The following is a 16,024-nucleotide window of genomic DNA, read 5'->3' on the forward strand; positions in this document are numbered from 1 at the left end:
CTGTAACCATTTGTTGGCTCCCCCATTCAACTGGCCCTTTCAAACCCCTTCCCTTCGACTGGGAGGATTGATAAAAAACCTACCTGCGCTCCCGAGTCTCTCACCGCCTCTTTCAGGGCTCTGTAATCCTTCTCCATACTCCTCATACTGCTCTTAGCTGTATTACTGGTGCCCACATGAAACAGCAGCAGCGGACAATAGTCAGTGGACTGTACAAGGCTTGGTAGTCTCTCAGTGACATCCCCGGTATGAGCCCCCAGTAAACAGCACACCTCTCTAGACAGTGGGTCAGGTCAGCAAATGGGTGCTGCCTCGTACCTCTCAGAGGAGTCGCCTACTACTATCAACCCTTCACCTCTTCTTAGTTGCTCTGGTTGTTATATGGGGAGCAGATTGGGCTGCCTTACTCAGCTCTAGCGTCTCTTCTGGTTTGATGGGTCTTTCTTCTTCAGTCTGCAGAGCAGTGAAGTGGTTCTGCAAACGCACCGCAGGCTTTGGGGGAGGTCTCTTCCTCCTGTTGGTCCTTACCATTGCAACTGTCCATTCTTCTGCATTACTGGCTCCCCTCCCCTCCCCTCTGTGTGAGCCAGTGGAGGAGTTTTTGGCTGCTTAGCCATGGACTGTGGGTCCAATCCAGACTGCACTTGGAACGGCTAACTCCTTCTCAGCCTCCCTAATGTTACACAGCCTTCTCACCACCTCCTGCAGCTCAGCCACTTGCTGCAGGAGGTCCTCCACCTGGGCACACCTTTTGCAGGCAGCTCTGCCACCTGTCCCTGCCCCAGGAGAAAGGTCTAGGCACTTCCTGCAGTCAGATGTCTGCACTGCAGCCTCTTCCCTCAGCAGCTCCGTCTGGGTGGAAGCATCACCCACCGCTGGGGTAGTTTGTACAGACCCCCCAGCCAGAGCTGCAGCCTTTGCTCTCAGATTAGTGCCCACCATTCTGCCCTGAGGGTCAGGTAGGTTGAATGCCCTTGACCTGTGCAGATGGTCACAGAATTGAATTGAGTTCCTTTTTATTGACAAGAATGACTATGTGCTTAGTGTGTCATTCTTGTGACAGTCCAGGGCTCTTCACAGACGCACAAAGAATGGGAATTTAAATACACACCAGAATATGAACTTCATTGCAACTCTATTTTGTATCAAAACCACACTGCTCTCTAAAGCAGTGTCCATGTGGACTCAGACACAGACAGTTGACTGTGCTGTAGTCATATCTGCTCCAGCATAAGGAGATATGCTTTTGCCCTTGCTTTTTCACGAGTACATTTGAATCTAAATATTCACATTTATCCTCATGTACATTACAAAGCAGATGGATGCCAATCATGAGTCAAGTTACAACTAAAACAAGTTCAAAAGCAATACAATATTGGCAGTATCACTTCACCTCTGCTCTTTGATAAGCTGTAATATTACCTGTCAGGTTTGTGCAAAGTGACTTAATCCCCAACAAACCTGACAGCAAGAAAAGCTCCAGAACTACCAGCCATGGATACAACATTGACAGTTTGCCAGGAAGAAATTAAACACCCGGTTAAAGGCTAGGTTTTTACAACTATTATCTACATAAGTCTCTACAAAGCAGGTACCCTTTTCTGTTAACCTTTGAGCTTTACACCAAAGGCCAAGCATGGGACATTTGTGTTTGTCATCTACATATCCTGAAAATTTCAGCTATCCAAAACAGAGTTACTCTTGGGTCACCTTCAGTTCAACCATATTCAATGGCAGTCGCGTCTTTTGTATTTCCATTACTACAGGGCAACAAATGCGTTTGCCAACCCCAAATTAATCACATACAGCTCCAGTAATTTAACCTGACAGCTTCCACAGTATGATGGCAATATCCTCTTGGACTTACCAAAGATAAGCCACAGACAGCAACACTTCTTCATATAAAAGACATCTTGCTGCTCATGAACTCCTATCATCTTTTTGGCAGAAACACAGCAGAGAGGATGTCTATCTTCAAACAACCTTAAACAGGGATGTAGGCTATTAACAACAAAAGCAACTTCCCTCCACATATATGAAGAATTTCCAGCCAGAGTTTCCCAGGCAAGTAAGTACACAGCAATGCACTGCACTGGGATACTACAAGCTGTGTCATACGTATCTATTAGCTCCTCTCCCAACAGAGAATACAGTACAAGTGCAAACTGTCTTCGTAAGTGGATCATGAAACTTAGTGACACCTAGCAGCAGTACACTTGCAGTTAATCACACTAAGTTAGAAGCAAAAAGACCAACTCAGACTTCAGTGGCCACAAGTACTTCTATGGGTACAGATGTAGCAAACAATACAATCCACTAGTTCAAGAGCTGTCACAGTGTTTTCAGTGAATCTATTTCTACAGCATTTTTTTGAAACATATCAGATCAGTACAAACAAGTCTACCTAAACAGAAACAGTGTTCAAGGTATTAGAGCAGCACAATAACCACAACTATATGAAACACTGGGGTTTTTTCCTCCTTTAAAGCAGCGAACAATTATGAATATTCCACACATAGAGAACACTCACCACTATGAAGCATACAAAAAAAATATGATGTAAACCAAGAATTTCATATCAATCAACACAAAAAAGAGCAAAGAAGCACTCCTTGCAGCAGTATTTTAAATTAGATGAAAGCAGATATTTCTCTACTGTTTGGGAATCACAAGATGCCTGTCAAATGAAAAGGAACAAAACAAGAGATTATGTGCCATGTTGTACTCTACTATGGAATCAGGAATGGCTATTACTGTCAGATAAAAAGGGGTGGGGAGAGAACATGCAAAAATATCCCTCAAATGGTGTAATGTTTTATACGCCTCAACAGCTCATTTGAGAATCCTCCTGTTACTTCCCAGCACCCTAACACTGTGCTATTTAGCAGCATTTTAGGCTTGTATGAACAAGATGTTTACATGGAAAAAACTTATTAGCAGTTAAACCACTAGTAATTTCCATGGAAGAGTTAATTTTATCTGAATATAATTAGATTCAGGTTCTCTTTTCTACCTCCTCCAGAACAGACAATAGTAAAAATATTGAAGATCTATATTAGCATTGTAAATGTAAGCTGAAGTGGTATGGCAAGTTTTGTTATGTATCTCATGCTCCTGACTTGCTTCTAGTATGGAGTATCAATTATATCTGTAGGGGTAAGGTTATTAAATCATGTATTTTTCGCCCAATATAGGATGATCAGGGATGTTAGCAGACATCCCAGCTCCCCAGAGGTCAAAATAGCACTCAAATCCTTTGCAAGTGATTGCTGCTATATAAAACCAGAAATTCTTCAGAACACCACTACCAGATCTTTCTCGTGGCATAAAACAAACTAAGAATTTCCTATTTCTATAGGACACATAAGAAGGCCTGAATACTTTATTTTCCTTTTGACATAACATCTGTAACACAAGCGAGCATGTTAGGTACTCACATAACATACAGCTTTACACCTGGACATTTCATGATACAGAAGGCATTGTTCCAGAAACTAAGGAAAAAATGGAAAAGTGTTAATCCAGATGTTTGGTAACATGATGCTTCCTATAAAGACGCTGGCACTCGGTAAACCCCAGCATTTTCAAAACTTGTAAAACTAAACCTCAAGTAAGCAATGACTTAGAGCAGGAAGTTACCCTGTCAAAGGCTAACAGAACAGATTTCATCAATTACCTTTTCACAAACTGAAGTTACTCACTTACACAGCTTTCAACACTGACTTTCAAGAACAAGTGCCTTTGAGCAATATCAAAAGAAATCTACTTCTACATATTATTCTATGTATTGAAACTCTGGTGCTTGCTTCAAGGTGGGGTAAATTAAACCATTGTTCAAAACCACAGACCAATCCAATATAGTCAATGACAGATATATATGCTGTAAGGTGTTTCTTTTTTTTTTTAAAAAAACCCAAACTCTGCACTTCTTGAGTAACAGTAAGGTATGTTAAAATAACCAGTCAGACTTCATTCAAATGAATTAGACAACTTTTACTAAATGAAAAAACCTACATTTAAAATATGCATTTAAAACAAAATGGAATTAGAAAAGAGACTTAAATCCATTTTAAAGAACTTGCTCTTGCTCACTGTGTCAGAAATCAATATATCTCTTGCATTATATAATGTGCCAGTTCATAAAACGTAAGTTACCAGAATCCTCAATTTAACATTTTCAAAGACAATACTGAAGTCGAGAGTTTTACATCTACTGATGCACATTTAGAATGGTATAAATCTGAAGCCTTCCCCCAAAGAATCTTACAAATTTGACAATATTCAATAAAATCTTTTGTAGTTATATCCAGTAAGTATTGCATCCTAAAGCATCACAAATCTGTGCCTTTCATTTATTCTACTATAGATTGTGTATCTTCTCTGTATCTTTCCATTTGCCAATGTTAACTCTTAAGAAAGGAGAGAACTGAAAAGAAATACTGCATAACTCTTGATCATGTACAGAAATTATTGCTACTATAGTACACTACAAAGCAGAAGTCCATACAATAGTATATGAAATTTGATCATGAAAATCCAAAGGATATAATCTTTAGTGACATAAGCCTTATAATCATGTTGGACATTCATATAGCATTTTCAGCTTCTCACTCATCAGCTAGCCTATTGTCCGTTGATGAACATCCACTTAAACATACCCTTTTATGAAAAAGAATGTCAGCTTTCAAAGGCTTAGCAAATAAGGATCTTCATGTTCTGTGGAACTATGCAAGATGAATTTTGATGCAGGTAGGGAGTTAACCTGGAAGCTAAGCATGCCAAAGGTGTTTCATGCTAATAAAACTAAAGCCAAGGTACCACATAATCAAGTTACCAACTAATAGGCAATACCATTTTTGTCCTATCTAAGTTAAATGAAGTGCCATAGCACAGTGTAATGTCAATAATTTAAAATAGTGTAGTGCACAAATTCATTGTGTGGCAGTTTAAGTTAAAAGTCAAGACAGGTTTTTCTGTCTCAATTTATGTTGGCTGTCAAGCTCTCCAGTCTGGGCATTTTGGACTTAGTTTGCCTTTTAATCACTACCCTACTATAAACTTTGCATTATAATGGGGCACACATTTGGGCGGCATTATTATGAACAACAGGGGGCTAGGGGGAGGATAAGAGATCAATGGCTGTTCTAAAAAGCCCCTTCCTTATTTCAATTTCAAAGAGAGAGCCAAAGAAGTAAGACTAGATACCATATTTGCATCATTCTAGCTACAAAATAACCAAAGTAAAAGCAATCAAGCAACAGTAAGACCACATTACACAAATGGAACATCATGCTCTCATATGGTTTAACTATTACATCAAGTTTTAACTGGGATGTTGGTCAACTTTAAAAACCGTGGTAAATGTGAATATGTAGTTGCAATAGTTTTTTCATAATAACTTTTTTTACTCTATGCTGGATATTAGAACTTGGAGCTATACTTGTTACAATACAGTGTCGCACATCTTTCTACTAGAAAAAATTAATAAAGATCCTTTACCCGTCTCTTTAAGTTAACGTGTGACATCATAAAGGGTGTCAAATGGCTGGATGGTTTTACAGTGCACACTTATTATATACTGTAATATGGAGTTTTGTCCTTGACAGATCTGATGGTTTTTCTACATTATTCCTTTCTTCACCTCTTCTTCGGTGGATTAGCTGTGCGAGGTGGAGTGACTGGACGCCCAGAATTCAGTCCACCATACTGGTACTTGGCTTTCTTTTCAGATGGTTTCAATATCTTAGAGAAAATAAAGAAGTTCTTTTGAGTCTGTGACAGCTAAGAACATTTCAAATACTGTTAAACCAACACGAAATTTAATTCAGCAGGAACAAGAGGGGTGTGTGGGGGAAATCACATCACAACCCTACAAATTTCTTAATCCTACATACAACAGTAACATTACTAAATCCTTCTAGTTCTACCACTACATTGGGGTGGGAAGGGGAAAGAAAAGGGGCTTAAAACATGTCCAAGAAGGAGTAGGGACTAAAATCTGATCAGAGTAACCACACTAAAAGGCTCCCAATAGTCCATTAGTTTGCATAATTAGGTATTCTGATCACTAGGTATGACTAAAAAGAATCACCCAATTAAACTTTGAAATGAGCATCTGAATAGAGGGAATAACTTAATATGAAGGAGTTTGCAAAACAGCACATCCCACACCGTTCTCTGGAGAATAGTTGGTTTGCAGTTCTAATTGTCCACAGACACCAGCCTGCTGTGCAGTCCTTTCTGTAGCTCAGGTCTATTACCCTAGACTAACCATAAGCACATCAACAAGCAGACTAATTCAGTCCATACAGCCCAACACCTAAAGGAATACTTAAATGTACAAATATCATACCTGAAAGGAACACATCAGAGTTTCATCCACACTCATCATGCCCCCTGCATTGTCAAACTCTCCACAATAATTTGGAGCTGAGAATAGGGTGACCAACTGCCGTTTAGCAAAGAATTCATATCCATCTTCAACCACCTGTCAACACCAGAGAAATCAATACAGCTCACATCAAAATTTATCTTTTTTTTTAAGACAAAAGCCAGTCTTGAGGCAAACAGGACTTACATTAAAGAAATGACAAGAACTCATCAAAAAGGTATTTTATGTCTTGGCTTTCAGACAGGACAGGTTCAGTCATTTTGTCTTATCTGGACACTGAATGCCAAATCAGGTAGCCTAACCTGTCTGACACTTCCAATGTTAAATAGGCATCAGCTTGACTGTTCAATATTTTCATGCTTGAATGAAATTCTAATTCACTGACATTAGACACTCAGTTCAATATGAGTCAACAGAAGGACACAGCCTTATAGTCCCTTTATTAGGAAGATCTTCCCCCCCCCCCGCCCCGAAAGAAACACAATGCAAATCAAGTTTGAAATATATCCTACTAACAAGCAGCACCAAAAGAGGCATAAAGTCTAGAACAAGAGGTTTTAAGAAGCAACAGCAGCATACTTCATACCTGGTGAGCTCGACAGATCAAATCCAGATCATGACGATTCAGAAATTTACTGACCACATCAGCACCAAACGTGAAAGAGACACCACGATCATTTTCACCCCAACCTTGTACATCTTTGTCTGGGTCAGACCACAGCAGGTCACACAGCAAGCCTTTGAAAGATAATACAGGTGAAGATGCTAGTCTTAAGAGGTATCATTCTATAATGTAAAATAGTTTTATTGTAATTACCAGAGAAGCTCTCCTAAAGAAAATGAGCCTTAGCAACAATTACAGCAATACTTGAACTACAACTCAGACAAAAGATATGGTCTGCTTAAGTCTGGAGATTTTTTTCCCCCCTTACCACTGATAGTATCTTGAGATGAAACAAGTCAGAGGCAAATAGTTCTCTGAAATAATATTTAATTGTAATATTCAGCATGTTTACAATGAACATTTGAGGAGTTTAAAAATACTGCAGTGGGTACATTTTGAAAAGCAACCATCAATTTCACAGCTCACACAGAAATCTTAGTTTGAAAGCTGCAGTAAATTTTAAAATCCTATGCAAGGCCAGCCATAAATACAGCAAATAAACTTGTACCACTAGCTTCTGAACATGGAACAGTTTTGAGTCTTACTTTTCTTACCATACATGAAGAACCTTACACAACTAAATCAAAATTTAACGCAGCAAAATTCTGATATATTGTTTCAGGCAGCACTTTCAGTTTGCTTGGACTACCATTGACTTTTTAAAAAGCCTCGTGCCAACCAGTCTAGAATCTAAATTAGAATAAGGCCCTGCGCTGTTTTAGCACTGGTCAAGATCTTTTTTCTGCTGCCAACAAAAGGTCAGCTAACTCTGGAGTTAAAACTGGTTACTAAAAAAAATTCTCTAGATCAACTGCAATGGCTTTATACACAGAACTTTCAAAGCATTTTCACATGAGAAAGAACCAGGACAATTCAACTACAACACAAACAAAATAAAAAGCATTCAAAATGTATTTCATAGTTTTCCATGAAATTGTACTTTCTTTATCTATTGTGACTAACCCTTATGCATTTAAATACTTAAGAGCATTGGTTCACAGTCTGAAAGAGATGCCAGCAGGCTCCTTTATCTAGCACTCAGAAGTTTGATTTACATCTGGTTATTTGCTGAACAAAATATTGAAGACACTGTTTCTTAAATAACAGATCTTTCAAGTTGTAATAAAGCAAAACTAATGTCTGAAACATACTGTGCAACTAGATCATTTTGTATTTACATACAGCTATCAAATGGTCTTTGGTGCCAGCCTCTGCTAGAGAGGAACTGTGACTAAGATTTTATTTGCTTTTAAAAGACAAAAAACAGAGCAAGTATACCTGCATTTTTAGATAAAGTATCTATCTAGAAATAAACTACTAAATACAGACGGCATAAGACAAAAACTTACTTTACTGAAATTTAGTTCTATATTGAATAACATGTTTTTCAAAACAGAATACTTGCACTGCAATCCCTAATGGTTTCTTATCATGAATTTCCAACAAGTGACTGAATCTGTTTGTCTCTGCTGCTTAGGAAGCACTTCCTCTTCTATTCTCTCCCCAAAATCAAGTAATCTTTAGGGTTATACACAGCAATAGGCAAATCTGTCCTATAATCTTTAGCAGTGATGTAATAGAACCCTGCAACAATTTTGTCTAAACTAAACTATGCTGCCCAAGTAGGTTTATATTTTAACATGCAACAAGTACCATTGCAATAGCTTAGGGTGACCAGGAGTACACCATAACACAGCTGATAGGAGGCATTCAACATTACACAAAAGAGGGAGTTACAGTTTCTTAATAAGCAATGCTGACCAAAACACATTGTTTATACCTTGGCCTCACAGAATGCAAAAACTTTAACAGTTACCAAAGGTAAGTGATTTAAGTTGGAATGCAGAGTCAGATTTGAGCAAACAGCTTCCAAACCCCATAAAAATGCCACCAAGATAAGAGGTCTTCCAATTGCAGTTGAGGTTGAAAAGGCTTTTTTTCATCAGGCTAGAAGTAACCATTATAATGAATCTAATCTTCTCAGCACAAGCCACACAAACATCTACCAAGAATTTCTGTATCAACACAAACATTCACCAAGTAACATCTCTCCACAAAGTGATAGCTTTTAAGGACTTGTAACTTTCAAAGAAGTGAGACCACTTCAGTTTATTTTTCATTTTTCTACAAGATTTACTTCCATTCTGTAATAATGGTTGCCTTAAATAGGTCCAAAAGGCCAAGACCTTCTATGTCACTGTACCATACGCACACATGCCTCTGATGGAACATTTCGTTTTACCTCTGCTGGTAAACATCTGGCTATTGCTTCTGAAAGCAAAATTAAGATTGCAAACCACTCTGTAGATCAAAAGCTTTTTTTTTTAAATCTCTATACTTATTTTTAGGAGGTACTAAGAATATATATGATTTAGTGGCGTGTCCATGGAAACCAGAACTACACTCTGCAAGGGCATTCCTGAAGTGGGGGTGGCTCAAGCAGTAGTATTAGCCTGTTGAATAGAACTACCTTTTCTGAGAGCTCTGATAAATGCAAAGATTGACTCGTTTGTACTGACATTTATTTGGTTATGCATTGAGTGAATTATAAGTAGCAGAAAAGGAAAAACAATGTAGTAATTTATACTACAGAAACACTCATTTACCAGTCTAGTAATGCTTCTCAGTGACAAGTGTGTATATACTAGCTTGCACAGAAATGTTGTTGTTTAAGGAATGGTATGTATATTAATATTAGTCCCTGAACTACCCCTACACAACAGCACTGAGGAACATTACAGGAAGTGGAATTCTTCTATTCTAAGGTTTAATTGTAATCGTAATTTGTGTTTAAAAAAAATGTTTAGATTTGATATCTCCCCTGAAAGTTAATTTCAGACCACTGTTGAAATCAACACTTTAAATAATATCCCATTGTCCTGCTTGACGGTCTTTTCAATCCACCAGTAACAAAATTTGGAATAAATGGTACACTGAGGAAACCATTCCAAAAAATATTGTAGAGAAAGCACTGGCAATTTGCATCCAACATCTACTAATACATTAATACTTTGTATACAGAAGAAAATTTCAGGACTAGCATATTGATACAAGCAACTGAAATACCAATTGCAGTGAAGTAGGAGGTATACTTTACAAATTTAAAGAGGAAGGAGACACAGCCCCAAGTAGAGAGAAGCTCAAATACTTTAAATAATACTCAGCAAGCTTTAAACAGTTATGTTCTTTGATAGACTGAAAGGTTTGGGTGTGCCTAACCAAGGCAAGAAAAAGAACTAGCTGTGTAGTTTCATTTGATTTTCATTAGATTTCTAAGTTTGTTTTAAGGCAAACTTGTGGATGATGTATCCAAACTTGGATAATGTATCCTACTCTTACGACAAGCAATAACAACATGGGCAATAGCCTCTAACACATCAGACAATTTAGCCATCATGAGGAACAAAACTCTCGCCCTGCACAGACATCAAGGAATACTACACTGTGAACAGAGGTTATGCTAAGTCACTATATTGCCTGTACAGAAATTTATTAAACCTGTTTCATCATTAAGACCTATTTACAGTAAATTCCATGTCACTCACCTGTGTCAGGAACATCTGTAGGTCTCATAATCCTCCGGATCTGCTCCATTGACTGGAGATCTGGAGACAGTCCTGTAAATACAAGAAAACAAATGACTTATCTACATATTTTACCTGTAAAAAGGGTTCCAGAGAACACACAATTAAAGGTTCAAAGTCATACAGCATCCATTGTTTCCACTGTAATATAAACAAAAGACAGTTTGCTATAAGACAATTAAGTCCTGAACAAAGGGACAGAGAATACCACGAGTGAAATTAGCACAGGGTTTTAATTGTTTTCCTACTATCCTTTTAGCCACACAGCACAGAACTCTACAGTTAATTATGTTTTCTTAAACAGCTTACTAGAGAGAACCAGTGAAGGATAGCATTCCCATTATGTAACACAATTAAACTGGATGCAGACGACCTTTTTACAACCATCTTACTTTATAAAAGCTAAAGGAAAATCCCCTACCCAGCTTTAAAAGACCACAATCCAAAGCAGCCTGCAGTTATGACTGGAATCATAAGTCACATCACTGTGTTTCAGTGTTTCACTGCACATCAGCTGAGCAGCAGTCACTGGATGCCGTAAACAAATACTAGACTGTGCCACTGCAATAGATGAGGAGCACAGATCTACTACAGCTCAGCTGTTTACTTGTTTATAAAGCCATACTACCTTGATTACTCAAAAAATAAATTATCAAAGACACAGCTCTTTTTGTATGATTTTGCCATATTAACATGTAATTACAGCCAAAGCATGGGATTCCAAAGCCACCCTTCGAACAGTTTAAGTATACACTCTAGAGCTTTACTGCTTGAGGCATACAGGCATGAAAAAGAGAACCTACTAAATGCTCTAGCATCTTAACATGTCCGTAAATAAGGGTCCTAAAGTGACTTAAATGTCTTAGGCCAAGATTACCTAATTAAGAAAGTTGCAAATTTGGAAATAGAGCATGAAGACCTAATTTGTGATGAAACATATTTCATATTAACAAGCCATATCCATTTGACTCAGTCCAGAACTTTGAACATGATTGATAGAAGAAAACCTGCCATTGGTAAGGAGTCACCACATAAGATAATTTCACTGATCGAGTTTGCACGGTGGCAATGTACATATCACAGGAACAATGACTCCAATGCATCTGATATACAAATATGAGAAACTTTTCTTCAAGTATTAAGATTTTAGATTATTTTTGTTGAAGCATTCTTATGCTAAAAGCCTTCTATCCTCATCAGCTTGTTAAAGCTGTCTTCATGGTATTACCTTGAGGTTGTGAAGGATGGCAGAAGTCTTACATGAAATAGCACAAAGGAGATTTAGTAAATTCTACTCACACAAAAATACAGGGATACTAATATAAATTCAAGCAGATAATCAGCTTTTAAACTTTGACCAGCCTACTTCTTCCACTTCCCCAGAACTGACCTATTTGCATGCAGATTACATTAGCACAAAGGCATGTGGATTCTATTCTGATTCTACTCAGCACCACACCCTGATAGTAAGGGACAATCTCAGTGAAATAAGCACAACCAGTCTGTGACCTTTGTTGAGCTTCCAGCTTTCACCATTTCAGTCTGCATGCAAAACATGAAGTTCTTTGAAAGAAAATGTTATTACAAACCATGTCTCAACCCTGTGACTGTTAATTCTTGTGCTATTTTACACCACTGTAAAATGGCAAAACCCCACAAAACTGCCTGCATGTTTGCAGACCTCTTTGTAACCACCCAAGAGGTCATCTAAATATCTAATATCTCAAATTCAGATCTACAGACAAAAGTTGTACATGACCAGCATTAAATGAAGAAACTAAGAATGCAAACACAGGCTACTAAAGCTCACTGTCAAGCTGCTGCCACTACAGTGACTGCTGCAGCCTACTGTGTACTGAGAGAAGACTGAAAAGTACACAACTGAATTAAGCTGTCTTGTCACATAATGACAGCTAAGCACAGAAAAAGTATCTTTCAGTATACTAGCTTCTTGAAGCATAAGAACACCCCTTCCCTAAGGGAAAACAGAAAATGAATTGTTATTACTCCTGGCAGACTCATCAAATCCAGGCTCTAGATTTGAACCGATCCCTCATCAGGTAGAGCTGTTAGAGTGCCAGTTACTTATTTTTATAGTGTAATCCAGGAAGCTCCTGAGGTCTTTTTGGATACTGTGTTAAGATTATCAGGTAGACTTCACCTTCAACATACATTTCATCATCATTAATGTCACAAGAAAAACAGAATTCCAGGGCTTGAAAATATTACGTAAATCCAGTATTCTACTAAACTAACATGACTCCCATCTCAGAGCTTAAATCCAATGTGATAAGACCAGTGCGTTCCATCAACATGGCACTACAACATGGACTTAATTCATAGAAACTTGAAAGTAATCACTTAAGGTCTCTAAAGATTAGAACTAGAGAGTGGTGTCATAGATAAGAGGACAGTACTGTACAGAACACAAAGCAGAGCAAAAGGGAGAAGTTGGGAATGGTTATGGAATAAGCTTTAATGAAGCAAGATAAAAAGCAAAGTCAGAACTAAGTCAAGAGGACAGCTTTAAGAAAAGGCCAAAATACAACTTGTGTGAGCAATGTGGAAAGACAGGGAAGGGAGATGTAGGTGATGGGAAGAATACAATGAAAGATCCTTTCAGCAGCATGAACTTTTGGAGACAGAGATGGCAAGAGAGGTTTGATTTATATTGTGAGATAGAGAACTCAAAACAGCAGATGCTCAGAAAAGTCTAGGTGAAAAAGTTGACTCGGGATTTTAAGCTATTGTAGATGCCTACTGGGGTAAGTTAGGTGCCTTTTGTTTTACTATGTTATGCGGTTTTGCAAAGTTTTATTATATATCCCAGAGGACAATATTTTTAAAATAAACTATGCAAAAATGCGCAATATAGTAAAAAGGCACCTACCTTATATCTACATGCTAGCTTCAACCTCCAGCAGAGTTGAATGGTTTGTGTTGCTGCCTCAGTGTTTATTATAGTAGTAACATCATGAAAAGGCGTTGACAGTCCATGACTTCATGGGATCTGGAATGCAGTTTGGATAGGATTGGAGAAGAGCAGAAAAAGGGCGAAACTTACTTATGTGCTGAATGTCCACTTTCATTTATTAGAAGCACACAGCACATTCAGTAATCTTTTCACTTTATTTCACAGCCGCAGATCAGTTGTGAGTGATAGCAATTTTAGTTACAGATGAAGCCTGTACAAGCTTAAGGGACAATTAGCATTCAATAAAGAAATAAATATTGCTTTTCATAAGAGGATCCCTTAAAGCATACTATGCACAAAATAAAAGTTTTCTTACTTGATTAGACAAGAGGTTAATCCCCCATTACATTTATAATAAAGCTTTACATTTTTTTCTGGAAAAATAGTTTTCTAGGCTTCTTGCTCATAACTCAGGTCTCAAGTGCATATACACAAAGTGCATACAGACAAAACTATCAGTTTTGTCATAGAACATAGCATTCTACTCTACCTGCTAAGCTTCCTTGATTACCTTCTACCACCCACCTAAGCTTAATTATTTGCCTGGAACACCATGGTATTTTGTGACCATTCATTCTCTACGGCTTCCCAAATGAAACAAAATTCAAGAAAGTATAATGATAGTAAAAGACTAATTCCTTCGCCAGCTTTTTTGGAAACAAATTTATTACATGGTCTTAGGCAGTGATAATTGGCTACCTCAGTGCAGAACTGATTTTGCATCTCACATTCTTGAAATTATGGATCTAGCTCATAACATAGGTACCAGTTCTTAGAAAGGAAAAAATAAACATAGAGACCACACTACACTGACCAAGAACAAGATGAAAAGATGACCCGTGAGAAAACAAGTACTTTCTCTAACATGTCAATGCTACCGGGAGACTGGCACACTCAACAGTCTATCATTGCATTAATTCTGTATTTACAGAGACATGACAATACCTCAGAGCATATTATGTTTAAGACTCTGATAGCTTATACTAGCAGGCACTGGAGGCAGAAGCTTTCAATACAAGATGCAAGAGCCAAGGTAGTTTTCACAGCACATCCCATACAAGCAGAGCTCTTGCAGAGATTCCTGCGATTAATAAAGGCAGGATGGCAGCCATCAATACAACCTCACAAAGTCTGGAAGAGTCTGCTCAGGAATTTTGGGTGCACGCTATTTCTAATTCCAAATGGAGCTGTTCAGTCAAACTAGAGGTTTCTGCAGTGCTCTCACTTCCACTGATCTCTAATTATCTCACTAACAATGCAGGTGTGACACCTACCAGACCATGTCTAGATCACTCAGTGCAAGGCATCAAGTTGCTTATTAATGGAGGTAGTTGCAAAGACAGCTGCAAAAAGGCAGGATGGCTCTTACTACAAGTAATTTGAAACTGTTGTCAATTGTTTGACTCTGCAAGGTCCCAAAAACCTGTAAGCTTCATTGCACGTAAAAACATGGGGAGTCCCCTTCCACAAAGAAGAGCGCCCAAGTTGCAATATTCTGAGAAGTCACAAGCCTCGGTCAGATCAACACCAAACACTTTTTTCTCTACAAGAACAGGGCAGCACTGGGACACATGCGCACAGAACACAGATTTTCCCATAGCAAAGGTTTTATCAAGTCAGAGCAAGCCATGGCTGCTCTAATATTAACAAATGTCTTTCTTCAAGCAGCAGGCTTGACTATGTGACCTCAGAGGTCCCTTCTACCAACATCTCATGAAACCAGCTACAGAGGCCAAGACTACACAGCTGGGGTTACTTGTGAAAGTTATTCTTTCACTTCACTGCTAGGGATGCCAATGCTAGCTAAGGCTGCACTGATAGGTGGTAACAGCAACAAGTCATGTGGCAAATTAGGCAAGAATTCTAGCATTCAGTATCCTTCACAGAGGGACATACTGATGGGAATACTTTATAGACACGCTTGCGCCTTGGACACAGAGGGCCATGTGTATCAGGTAAGAATGACATCTCTCTGCTGCCAGGTGCACAGAAAAGCACAAGGCATAACAGCAACCTTTTCAGACAATATAAAGTTAAACGTCTCCAGCTAAGTATCAGGTATGCACATCCACACTCCATTTGGTACAGCATTAATGCAAAGATCAGTTTAGACATAGCCTTTAAAAGCAGTCATCAGCTTACCTCCATGACAACAGAAGATCTTCTCATCCACAATGGCTGCAATAGGCAGACAGTTAAAACAGTCTGTGAAGGTCTTCCACAGCTTAATGTTAAATCTCCGCTTGCCTACAAGAACAGCGTGGGACATTAGGAAGAGAAGGCTGTTTTCTTAAAGTCAACCTGCAATACATATCACAATCTAACCAAAAATGTTAGCAAACTGTCTTCACAGGGCTTTATTTCTGTTATTGTACTTAGGTTTCAATCTCCTGCAACAGCATTTCAAGGAC

At 38.3% G+C, this 16,024-nt stretch overlaps 1 protein-coding gene across 1 annotated transcript in view; it reads right to left on the minus strand.

Moving 5' to 3' along the window:
• Nucleotides 1–4,088: 4,088 nt before the first annotated feature.
• The window catches only part of PPP1CB (protein phosphatase 1 catalytic subunit beta), a 28,299-nt gene continuing 16,363 nt past the window's right edge, over nucleotides 4,089–16,024 (minus strand). The window contains exons 4-8 of the mRNA XM_059835900.1: nucleotides 15,756–15,860; nucleotides 10,601–10,672; nucleotides 6,978–7,129; nucleotides 6,353–6,487; nucleotides 4,089–5,742 (exon numbers count right to left, since the gene is read on the minus strand). Coding sequence (XP_059691883.1) covers nucleotides 5,638–5,742; nucleotides 6,353–6,487; nucleotides 6,978–7,129; nucleotides 10,601–10,672; nucleotides 15,756–15,860 — 569 coding nt within the window. The 3' untranslated portion in view covers nucleotides 4,089–5,637. The remainder of the gene's footprint in view (nucleotides 5,743–6,352; nucleotides 6,488–6,977; nucleotides 7,130–10,600; nucleotides 10,673–15,755; nucleotides 15,861–16,024) is intronic.

The sequence above is a fragment of the Gavia stellata genome, chromosome 2 (assembly GCF_030936135.1).
Source record: "Gavia stellata isolate bGavSte3 chromosome 2, bGavSte3.hap2, whole genome shotgun sequence".
In the NCBI taxonomy this organism is placed as follows: Eukaryota; Metazoa; Chordata; class Aves; order Gaviiformes; family Gaviidae; genus Gavia; species Gavia stellata.